General features: G+C 43.5%; 1 protein-coding gene across 1 annotated transcript in view; it reads left to right on the top strand.

Moving 5' to 3' along the window:
• The first annotated feature begins 1,220 nt into the window (after positions 1-1,220).
• Positions 1,221-12,167, top strand: part of LOC147628211 (chloroplastic import inner membrane translocase subunit TIM22-2-like) — a 61,762-nt gene continuing 50,815 nt past the window's right edge. The window contains exon 1 of the mRNA XM_086813269.1: positions 1,221-1,510. Coding sequence (XP_086669395.1) covers positions 1,342-1,510 — 169 coding nt within the window. The 5' untranslated portion in view covers positions 1,221-1,341. The remainder of the gene's footprint in view (positions 1,511-12,167) is intronic.

Below are 12,167 nucleotides of genomic sequence, written 5' to 3'. Positions count from 1 at the left end.
GTGTGCACAAACCTCACCACACATCCCCACCATTAAAATTTAATTAATTAAACTTATGTGTGTGTGTGTGTGTGAGAGAGAGAGAGAGAGAGAGAGAGAGAGAGAGAGAGAGAGAGAATTTCTATTGGCGAGATAGTTTGTGTGGGAGGAGAGAGTGTGTGTTTGCATTAGTGCATATGCAGGTGTTTACGTGTGTGTGTGTGTATGTGTGTGTGAGAGAGAGAGAGAGAGAGAGAGAGAGAGAGAGTGCATGCGTGTGTGTACATCTGCATCTATGTGCGTGTGCTTGAGAGAGAGTGAGATGGGGCATAGAGAGAGAGAGAGAGAGAGAGAGAGAGAGAGAGAGAGAGGTGCAAAGAGGGAGAGGGTGAAAAGAGAGCGAGAGATAGAGAATAAAAAGTAGCTTTTAATAAAATATAAATATAAATTAAATTAAATAAAAAAAATATATGTATATGTGTGTATACATGTATGTGTGTTTTTATTTACATTTATACATACATACAGATATATATATATGTGTGTGTATATACAGATGTGTGTGTGTGTGTGTGTATATACATATATATATGTAAATGTATACACACACACACACACATATATAGAAATATATATATGTGTGCGTGTATGTGTGTGTGTGTGTGTGTATAATATATCTATCTATATATTTAAAAGTGAGCACACCTTACCACCCATCTATATACATTAAAATTTGATCAAAATTAATTAAAATTTGATCAAAATTAATTAAAATTTAATCAAATTTAATTAAAATTATGTATATGTGTGTATTTATATTTTTAAATTCACCTATATAAGTATGTATAAGTATATGTGTCTATGTATAGCTATATGTATCTAAAACATAATATTGTATATACTAATATTTACATGTGTGTGTGTGTGTGAGAGAGAGAGAGAGAGAGAGAGAGAGAGAGAGAGAGTATGTGTGAGTATGTGAGAGAGAGAGAGAGAGAGAGAGAGAGAGAGCGAGCTTCTATCTGTGGGAGAGGGAGTGTGCATGCGTGCATGCGTGCGTGTGTGTGTGAGAGAGAGAGAGAGAGAGAGAGAGAGAGGGGGGAAGAGAGAGAGAGAGAGAGAGATGGGGGCTGTGTGTGAGTTTGTGTGAGATATATAGAGAGAGATGGCTGTAGAGAGAGAACTAGTTCTTTTCTGGAACCTTGCTCCCGGGCGGGTCCAATACTAGTAATGATTTAGTGTTTAGATGGCTTCATTTTACACCGATGCATTTGCATTTGCTTTGAAATTAGTATAGGAAATTAAGCTTGTTATTATCATGGAAATCACTTAGCCACGTTATTAAAATTCATTTCCCGCATCATGGAAGCTTACCCTTCTCCGGGCTCGTCCGAAGATGCGCAGCAGCCACCACGAACAGACAGCCTTGCTCCGCCTGGGACTCCAGGCGAAGGTGGGCCCGTGGTCTGCCTCGTCACAGGCCTTCGCGACGGTTTCGCAGGAGGTGTCATGGGCTCCGTCTTCGGCTTTGGTACTCGCTTCTTAAATCGTTCCTTTATGTAACAATGGCACTCTTTGCATTTCTGTAATCAGAATTCTGAAGTAATTCCAGTAAGCACTGTAATATGCTTATCCAATCCGAAGAGTGCATTATAGCCTTTCATCTTGCACTTTCATACAATCATGCCTACGAACATATACCCCTAGGGACCAGCCTACCTGTAAATGCACATACATACATACGCACGTACGTATGCACGTACATACACACACATGCACGTGCACACACACACACACGTACATTTTTATCACACATATACCCTCTCATCAGTTTAGCTTTGAATGCACTTGCAGACCCCATACATACACACATATACACACACATATCGCAGGATTGCACATTGGACAGGGGTTTGGCACTCTCCTTTCTACTGTAGAGTCCAGGTGTTGAGCTGAGCGGATGTGCCTATTATTTAGGCAATGTTAAGCTCATGATGCCGCCTTCTCAACATTGTACCCATGCAATCTGTCTTTCCATGGCTGCACATGGCATTGGTCCTTTATAGTAGTGTTTTTGTTGGTGAGCTTGTGTGGAAGGTTGTTCTACATTCCTAATTGTATTCGGCAACCCGCGATTGAGGATCACCCACAAGCTTGTTTTATAAATACTCCTTCCGGTAATAAAATTCCTAGAGGGGGGTTGGTCCATCTTATGTTGATGGTCTCGGAATTATTCGTGAAACACTCTATTGCTCTGTTAATGATTTTCAAGTGTGTGAATCTCGTGGTCATTTTAAGTGATTAGATGAATTAATAGTTAAGTGCTTCAAGACCCCACTCTCCAGGTTACGGGTGGTGAGCTGTTAACACCATATCTATTGTGGTTTGTGCTGTGTGTTTGTCTTGCAAGAGCTGCCTGAGAGTTAAGGGGATGATTAAGAAACAATGTCTTCCAAAATTGCCGTGTGGATTTACATCACAACTTGAGCAATTTCCTTAGGTATGCGAGCACTAGGAAACCAATACTTCTAGATTATCGCAAAAATAATCTAGTTCTCTTCCGTGGCAATGATGTCCTTACATGGGACCAACATAGTAAAACTTGCTAAGCTTACTCCAATAGTTAGTCTTTGGGTGTTTCTCTTACCCAAATCAGTTGACATTCGTAATGAAGTCCATGTTGATTTGTTTGAAAGGATTGTCTAGAATCTCTAATGGCATTTGTAGATTGGACTTCTTCCGCTTCAATTTGGGTCCCAAGTTCCCTACCTCAATGCCCAAAGCGGCGGCCATTCGCACAGAGATGAAGTTACCAGTTGGTGCGCAATCAGTTGGACATGTCATCATCAGCATTTAATCTCCATTTAATCTCGATTTTATTTCCCCTTTTATCGAGATATCTATCTGATGTAATTAGGGTTTTTTTCCATATTTCTTAGGCTATTTTAGGCATTTTTATCATTCGTGGACATTTGTCCTCTAGTCCTACAAGCCGACTGGCTCTAAAGATATGTATATAAGCATAGACATTGTTCATTCATAATTCATTCAATACTTCAGTTCTTGCCTCAAGTGTTGGATCTCTCTTGGCTGTCTACTCTCTCTTGTGTGATCTCTATTTGCTTCCGCTTCAAATTCACATATTCTCACATGGTATCAGAGATCTTGTGCTTCCATAGATCAATAAGAAGAGTTTTCAGCCTGTATTTTTTTTGCTCCTCTACTCCCTTGGTGGCTGCATTTTGGAGAGTTACTTCGAGCACAAATCACCGTTTTTTCTGCACTGATTCAGGGCTGGTTTTTGCCTTCTGGACAACACTTCTTTGCTGCATTTCTCTTACAACAGTACCTTGTTGCGTTTTTTTTTTCCCAACCCTCCCTCTCCTCCCCTAATTTTGTATTCTGTGTCTACCTTGGACTAGTGGTAGCACCATGCACTTGCTCCATTAGTCTCTCCCTCCCTTACTTCATCGCGCATCGGGTCGGCTCCTGTTGTCACCCATGCGCCTTGATCTCTTGTAGGAGTACAGTTCTACATCTTTCTTTCACCTCACCTAGAGTCTAGGGAGGAGTGGACAACCCTCGGGTACCCACTTTTGAAGCCTTTTTGTTGCAAATTCAAGAGGAGGATTCCATGGCTTCTACACCGATTGTCATCTCTCCATCCATTCCTCAACTTGCGAAGGAATCCATCTTAGATGGAACCAATTATCTTGATTGGGCACTATAGATGAAGACTCTCCTTCGATATCATTGGGGTATTGTTTCTGGTGCCTCTACTGATACTACTTCTCGTCAGGTTGCAATTGATGCCTTGGTTGACAAAGATGTAAGGGCTCATGCCTTTATCTTCTTCAACATTAAACCCTCTATTGCTCGTCAATGTGATGACAATGATGAGGAAACTGTAGAAGAATTGTGGGATACCATCCTGAGAAGGTATCATCGTGAGAACTCTACTCAGAAGGTAGCCTTTGAGAATTAGCTCTCCAACTCTAAGATTGCCAATACCGGTAACATCATGGATTTTGTTACGAAGTTCATAACCATTCAAAAGAAGTTGGTCTCTTTGGGGATCAAATCTACCGACGAAGACTTTGTCAATCAGCTTCTCGCCAAATTGCTCGAGACTTTCTGTGCTTTTTGTGATACTATATCACTTCTTCCTTCTACTCCTGATCAACATAGCATTGTTGGCATGCTTCAGGATAGGGCCATGAGAAAGAAGACCAGCCAGGATACTTCCGAGGACTTTGGTGGCTCTTTGAATGAGTCCCAATCTCATCTGCCGAAACTTCCTAACAGCTATCATGCCTTGGTAGCTCATGTGGATACAAATTTGTGGCATGCTCGCTACGGGCATCCGAATTAGACTTCTCAGCAGTTGCTGTCTTCTCAGCAGATGGTCGAGGGTCTTCCACCACTGAAACCCTCCCACTTTGCTTGTGTGGCTTGTCTTCATGGCAAGCAACCTGAGATGCCTTTCCTCACGAGGCTACTCATCGGGCTTCTCATATTTTGGAGCTCATTCATATGGACATGTGCGGCCCCATGCAGACTATCCCCAAGGAGGAGCTAGGTACTTTATGCTTATTATTGATGATTACTCACGCAAAGTTTGGGTTTATCTCTTGGCAGAAAAATCTCAAGCTTTCTCCCGCTTCCAAGAGGGGGTGACTTTGGTCGAGATTGCGACCACACAGAAGGTTCGACAAGTTTGCTCCGACAATGGATGAGAATTCATCTCCAGACCCTTCCATAATTTTTTCTCACAGAAAGGTATAAGCCGTTAATTTTCCACACCTCACACTCCTCAGCAAAATGGTGTGGTTGAACGCAAGAATAGGACTGTTCAAGAGATGGCCCGTACCATGCTTTCTTCTTTTGATCTTCCTCCCTCTTTGTGGGGAGAAGCTGTGAGCACTGTTGTTTACATTATCAACCATTCTCCTTCAAATGTGGTTTCTCCAAAGCTTCCAGATTATGAGATTCAAAGTCGCGATCCCTGGTGATTTCTCGGGATGTTTACTTTGTTGAACCCTCAGATGATCCTCGCTCTCATCCCAAGCTTACCATCGAGGTTCCTTCTCCTTCCTCGGCCACCCCAACTTCACCACCAGCTTCTCCACCATCAACTTCTTTAACCCTTGCCTCTCCACCCCCACTTCCTCCTTCCTTGGCTTCTCCTCCTCCTCCTTTTGTGCAACGGAGGATTGCCCCCAAGATTTCACGATGGCTGGAAACCACTGTTCGTGATTCTCATCTCTTCGATATGGAACTTCATCAGCTTGCTGATTCTTCAGCACAATCTTTGACACGGGCACGGAGATTACAGCAGCTTCGTCATCCTTGTAACCTTGCCTTGACGAGTACAATGATACAGTCATACGAGCCTACTACAGCTAAAGAGGCTCTTGCTCTTCTTGAGTGGTGGGCAGCCATGGAGATTGAGATTGATTTCATTGAGAGGAATTGCACATGGGAGCTTGTGGACTGGCCTCTGCATTGACAGGTTATTGGGGTCAAGTGGGTCTTTAAGACAAAGTTTCATGCTGATGGATCTTTGGACAAACACAAAGCTAGGTTGGTTGCCAAGTGGCGTCCACTTTCTTGTCCAATGGATCCTAACTCCAAGCTCTCCTGTGATGATTCCTCTCCCCTCTTTGAGGACAGTACACAGTACCGGAGGCTTGTTAGTTCTCTTATTTATTTGACTTACACCAGGCCCGACATTTCTTACGGTGTCAGTGTTCTTAGTTAGTTTTCTTTCGCTCCTTGACATTCTCATTGGCAAGCCACTCTGAGGGTTCTCCAATACTTATCCGGTATTGTAGACTTTCAGAGGAGGCATTGAGCTTGTTGGATACTCTGATGTTGATTGGAAAGGTGATAAGGATACTTGACGATCCACTTTTGGTCATTGCTTCACTCTTGGTTCCGATCTTATTTCCTAGAGATCCAAGAAGCAGAATACAATTTCATTATCTTATATCGAGGCTGAGTGTTGTGCTTATCTGGATATCTGTTGTGAGGTGTTATGGTTGTTCCAGATGTTGAGCAATCTTGATGTACTCTCGGATTCTCTTATCCGTATTCTTACTGATGCCAGAGTGCTTTGGCATTGGCTCGAATTTTATCCTTCCATGGTAGGACCAAACATATTGAGGTCCACTTTCACTTCGTTCGAGAGCTGGTCGCCGACGGCATCATTACACTGGAGGATTGTCCTTCTTAGGACAACCTTGTTGATCCCTTCACCAAACCTCTTCCTCGAGATACTATTGATTAGCTCCTTACTGGTATGCCCCTATGCTGGAGCTGAGAGGAGGTGTTGGACATGTCATCTCCAGCATTTAATCTCCATTTTATCCCATTTTATTTCCCCTCTAATCCAGATATTTATATGATGTAAATAGGGATTTTTTCCATATTTCTTAGGCAATTTAAGGCATTTTTATCAGCTGTGGACATTTGTCCTCCAGGCCGACTGGCTGTACAGATATGTATATAAGCATGGACATTGTAAAAGAATGGGTACTATGCTGAGATACCCACTTAGAAATGCTGCAAGAACTGTACAACACTGTATATGGACAACAAGCATAGAGGAGAAAAGAAGATCATTGCTGAATATCACCAAAAAAGGTAGTACCTCATGTGGAGCAGCATGAGGGAGGTCCCGTAGATGTTGCCTATCACTACAGAAGCTGAAAAAATGAGATGATATGAGGGAAAAGGGAGCCAGCCCTTTTATAGTACCTCAGTATGTTGGTCGGCTAGCTGTAGCAGGCTGTAGCAAAAAATGCTATAAAATGCCTAAAAAATACCAGAAAAATGGTAGAAAAAATGTTGAAAAATCTCTGCTAAGATATGCCAAATGCAGGGCTTCATATGGAGCCAGATACAAACATGAATATGCATGGGAAAGTCCATCTGGGGTTGGAATAATTTCCAACACCTCCTCTTCAGCACCAGATGGGTGGACCAAGTCTGGTACGCTGCAAAAAATCCTCCAAAGAGTCTGAAGGAACAACCTCCTCATAAAAGGCACAAAGCTCGCGAAGATATGGTACATCTAAATACCGAGAAGGTCTCTGGAAGAAGCCACGAGAAGATCGAGAAGATAACCAAGACAAAACACCAGGATCAATCTGGAGAGAGAAGCCCTCAGATGGCTCCGAAAAATGTGGTATCTCCTCTGCATCTACAACAAGTATCGGGACCGAAGTAGAATCCTCCTCTGAAGAAGAGAAACTGAAACAACCACTGGAATAAACTGATCATCAGTGATAGTTGAATTTGCCAGGTTCGAAGCAGGAACAGGCGAAACATAAGAAGGAGAAGCAACTGCCAGGAGAGAAGCCGCCAAAGTAGGAAGCTCCAGAATATGTGAGGATATCTCAACAAAATCGTCCACCTGCACTGTAGAAGAACCACTATTCTCCTCTGAAAGAGAGGAGAGAAAATTTGCAATAATAGCATTAGCATGAAACAACACAAGAGAAGGAAGATACTCATCCAAAGGGATTAGAGGAACTGATAAGGTCTCTGTCAGAAACTCTTGTAAATAATCCTTAGTTGCGGATAGGGCGTTGACTTCTGAATCAGAAGTCTCCTGTGTGACCTCCATAAGAGAAGAGAAGAGATTCCCCAAGAGGGGAGAATGGTGATCTCCAGAAGCCATCACCTCCAAGAGCCCAAGCCTCCTTTAGAAAGACTAGAAGAGAGGGTGGGTGAGAGGGAACCAGAAAGAGAAGAGAATAGAATGACTCTGCAGTGGTAAAGGCTGTAAAGCAGCTCTACAGGAAGAAAACGCAGCACTTGAGGCAGTCCCAAGTGAAAACGCAGCTCCACAGGAAAACGCAGGTTACTGATGAAGAAAACGCAGCTGGTGAACAGCTCCTATATGCTGTAAACAGTCAATAGTAGCATGGGAATAGAAAACGCAGGTTCCTGTAGATGTTACCCGCTCTGATACCATGAAAGAATGGGTACTATGCTGAGATACCCACTCAGAAATGCTGCAAGAACTGTACAAAACTGTATATGGACAGCAAGCATAGAGGAGAAAAGAAGATCACTGCTGAATATCACCAGAAAAGGTAGTACATCATGTGGAGCAGCATGAGGGAGGTCCCATAGATGCTGCGTATCATTGCAGAAGCTGAAAAAATGAGATGATATGAGGGAAAAGGGAGCCAACCCTTTTATAGTACCTCAGAATGCTGGTCGGCCAGCTGGAGCAGGCTGACAGCAAGGCTGTGGCAAAAAATGCTATAAAATGCCTAAAAAATACCAGAAAAATGGTAGAAAAAATGCTGAAAAATCTCTGCTAAGATATGGCAATGCAGGGCTTCATATGGAGCCAGATACAAGCATGAATATGCATGGGAAAGTCCATCTGGGGATGAAATAATTTCCAACACATTGTTCATTCATAATTCATTCAATACTTTCAGTTCTTGGCTCAAGTGTTGGATCTCTTTTGGCTGTCTACTCTCTCTTGTGTGATCTCTATTTGCTTCTGCGTCATATTCACATATTCACACAATCATCAACTATGAAGAGAGCGGGTTGGTCCTTAATTTGTCCCCAAGCTTTGCATACCACTCTCTCATTACCCTCTTGACTTGTATTCCCTTGTATGTTAGGAACAACATGTACATTCACCTTGGGCTGTCTGTCATTCTGATTCTTTTTGCGTTGCGGGCATTCCCTAAACACTTGATTTTTGCTTTTACATGCAAAGCACTTTCCCTCTTTAGCATATAGGTGCCTTCCCACAAGGCACCTTGGCTTTTTGGCAAATCTAACACTCATATAATCAAATACTTCTTGAGGCAAGTGGGGCCATAAATACTTTCTCTCTAGCTTTTGTCACCAGCCTCACTTCTCGTGCGAGAAATTATCTTCCCTTGATGGGCTTTCACATGAATTGTATTAATGCGTGGATTTCATGAATGTGATTTGTTCATGGACCTTGGGAACACCCAGGAAACCCTGGATGGGTGTGATCTAATAGACATGCTTCAGTCTTTGCACTATTGGGCGTTTTACACATGGGTTTTGTTGGTGGTAGTCTATGTAACCCTCTTTGCAAGTTGTATAAACCAACCGGGCACTTATTAGACTATTTGGCCGGGTGCCCGGAGAAGCCGAAGTGCGTGTCAAATCCTTGTCCAAGTCCCTGGCAAATGTGTCATGTCAAAGTATCAAAAGGCAATTATTTCTTTTGAGAGCAACCCTAGCTCTTTATGTCTGTTTAAGAGCAGCTAGCCAAGGGCATAAATCATCTTGCAACCTGTGAGCTCAAGGGTCTGCCCAAGCATGAAGAGGCAATTGACCCTTGAATAGCTTGCATAAGGGGAGCATACAGATCAAATCATATCATCATCATTTGAAGGAGAACATAGAAAGTTGTCCAGCAAGCTGTAACCCTAAAACGCAGGTCATCAAGTGTCACATGCGGAAGCTTTGGGAGTCTTCTTTCAGCACTAAACACCATCTGGAAACATGCTGATGCAAAACGCATGTAGAAGAGAGAGAGAGAGATAGCTGAGTATTCAGTATATCAGTACAAAAAGGTACAGCAGCCCTTGGTTGCTTTCATGAAAAGGTGTAAACCCTAGTCTAGGACTAATCCTATGACTCAGCCCATTGGTGGCATGAATGACTAAAACGATGAGCATTGTTTGCCTTTTATAGGCTGGACATGACATAATAAACTGGCCGATTGCTGGTCGGCCAGTTTCCTAGACAAGCTTTATTCATCTTGGTGCAGCCGACTGGATATAAACTTGTATATAGTGGTCGACAGCACTCCATGTCCACCATTAGTCAAATCCCTTCCAAATCAGCAACACATGCTCCAAATCTCTAGTTCTGATCTGTCGTTATCTGGTTGCTCTCCTGAGGATTAGCTCCAAGTTCAGCCAGTGCATGTCTTGCACATGACATCCCCCTCTTTTAAACTTGATGACGAGATTCCAATTTGTTTTCTTGGATGACTGTCATCATCACATTCTATTCCGCCATCCTTCCTACTCTGGCAACCTTTCACTGAAAACCCGTCTTGGTCTCCAAATCCACTCTAACTTTGATGATGATCTATGCATCTGTTCCATCAAGTCCCCATTCCGTTTCTGCCCTGTCCCTGAACATTGTCGTTGGTCTTCTTTACTGAGACATGAGTCTGGTAGTCTCACTCTACGCCTTGGAGGATCTGGAACCGTTGCTTGAAAGCCTTTCCTGGTGTGCCCCAAGTGGCACCCGACTCAGAGGATTGCCATCCCCTTGGGCTCTGTGGAACACCACCAACCAGCCTCGTGGGAATTCTTCCATGGCTTGTGTTCCTTGCCTTGGGCCTCGTACCTGTATGCTTTCCTGTACCTTGGACATGCGCACCTTCAACTGGGACTGAATCAGTGTTTAGGCTTGTTGAGCCTGATGCTGAGACAAAGTTGCCTGATTCTCGCATCACCACAAGATCAAGACACATGCGATGGTTTCATCCATTCGTGATGCAATAAGGGTGGGTGGCACATGGCCAGCAACAATATCTCAGAGGGACATGGGCAGCACATGTCACATGCGGAAGCTTTGGGAGTCTTCTTTCAACCCTAAACACCATCTGGAAACATGCTGATGCAAAACACATGCAGAAGAGAGAGAGAGAGAGAGCTGAGTATTCAGTATATCATAGAGTACAAAAAGGGACAACAGTCTTGCAGCCCTTGGCTGCCTTCCATGAAAAGGTGTAAACCCCAGTCTAGGCCTAATCCTATGACTCAGCCCATTGCTGGCCTGAATGACTAAAACGATGAGCATTGTTTGCCTTTTATAGGCAGGACATGACATAATAAACTGGCCGCCAGCTTCATGGACAAGCTTTATTCATCTTGCTGTAGCCGACTGGATATAAACCTGTATATGCTGGCCGACAGCACTCCATTCCACCATCAGTCAAATCCCTGCCAAATCAGCCACACATGTTCCAAATCTCTGGTTCTTATCTGTCTTTATCTTGTTGCTCTCCTCAGAATTAGCTCTAAGTTCAGCCAGTGCATGTCTTGCACATGACATCAAGAAGGCCACCTCTGGAGCAAACACGCACAGCACATAAGCAGCCTACAACAACAGCTAGAAAATTCAGCGTACAGGCCTGCCAGAGATCTGCAGCAACAGGGTATATACAGAGAGAAAATGTAGCCCTAAAGGTGCCCCAAATCAGCCCCAAAACAGAGGTTCTATTCAGCCCAAAACAATCCTCAAGGTGTCTCAGTTCACTGTTTAGTGGACAGCGAATAAGTCAATCGCACTGGCCGCCCCGAAGAGGGGGGGGGGGGGGGACAACCGTCTCAGAACTAGTACAGACAACGGGAATCCGATTGTTTAATTAAAACAAAGCATTGCGATGGTCCCCATGGATGTTGACGCAATGTGATTTTTGCCTAGTGCTCTGAATGTCAAAGTGAAGAAATTCAACCAAGCGCGGCCGCGCAAACGGCAGGAGTAACTTTGACTACACAGGGTATGTGAACATGGAGTCCTGGTCCTCCCTCCTGCTACTTGCTTCCATATTTAAGCATCAAAGCTTACCAATTGTAAGTAGAGTCGACGACACTGGAAGTCTTCGCGACGATGGAAGCGTTTGGAGTATTAAAATCTTCAATCTATCGTAATCCTTCGTGACAAAAGTCTTCAAGACGATAAAGGAAACCCTGAGAAAGCTTCCCCTATGGTTCAACTTGAAAAAGGAAGGTTGAAATTAGGGTAAACAATCTCAAACGGGTCCTTTACCATAGATGCATGCACCGTGTTGTATGCGAATTCCACAAGCGGTAAGTACTTCTTCCAAGAAGACTTTTGATCCGCCACAACATTTCAAGAGATCCAACACGGTTGAATTTGCAACCTCACTTTGCTCATCCGTTTGAGGGTGATAAGTTGATGAGAAGTCCAATTTCATGCCCATATTATCAAATAAGGCCCGCCAAAAGAGACTTGTAGTCCTGGGATCTCTATCCCCCACAATGGACTTCGGCATTCCATGATGCTTGAACACTTGTGCAAGACATATTTTAACCATATGCTCAGCTTTGATGGTCTTTTTGACTGGCAAGAAGTGAGCTTGCTTGCTAAACCTGTCCACAATTGTCCAAATTGCATTACGCTGTTGGGTCCGTGGC

Source organism: Cibotium barometz, chromosome 19, assembly GCF_041138505.1.
Source record: "Cibotium barometz isolate CiBa-2024 chromosome 19, ASM4113850v1, whole genome shotgun sequence".
Lineage (NCBI taxonomy): Eukaryota > Viridiplantae > Streptophyta > Polypodiopsida > Cyatheales > Cibotiaceae > Cibotium > Cibotium barometz.
The sequence above is the reverse complement of the archived record's forward strand: the minus strand, read 5'-3'. Positions and strand labels throughout refer to the sequence as shown.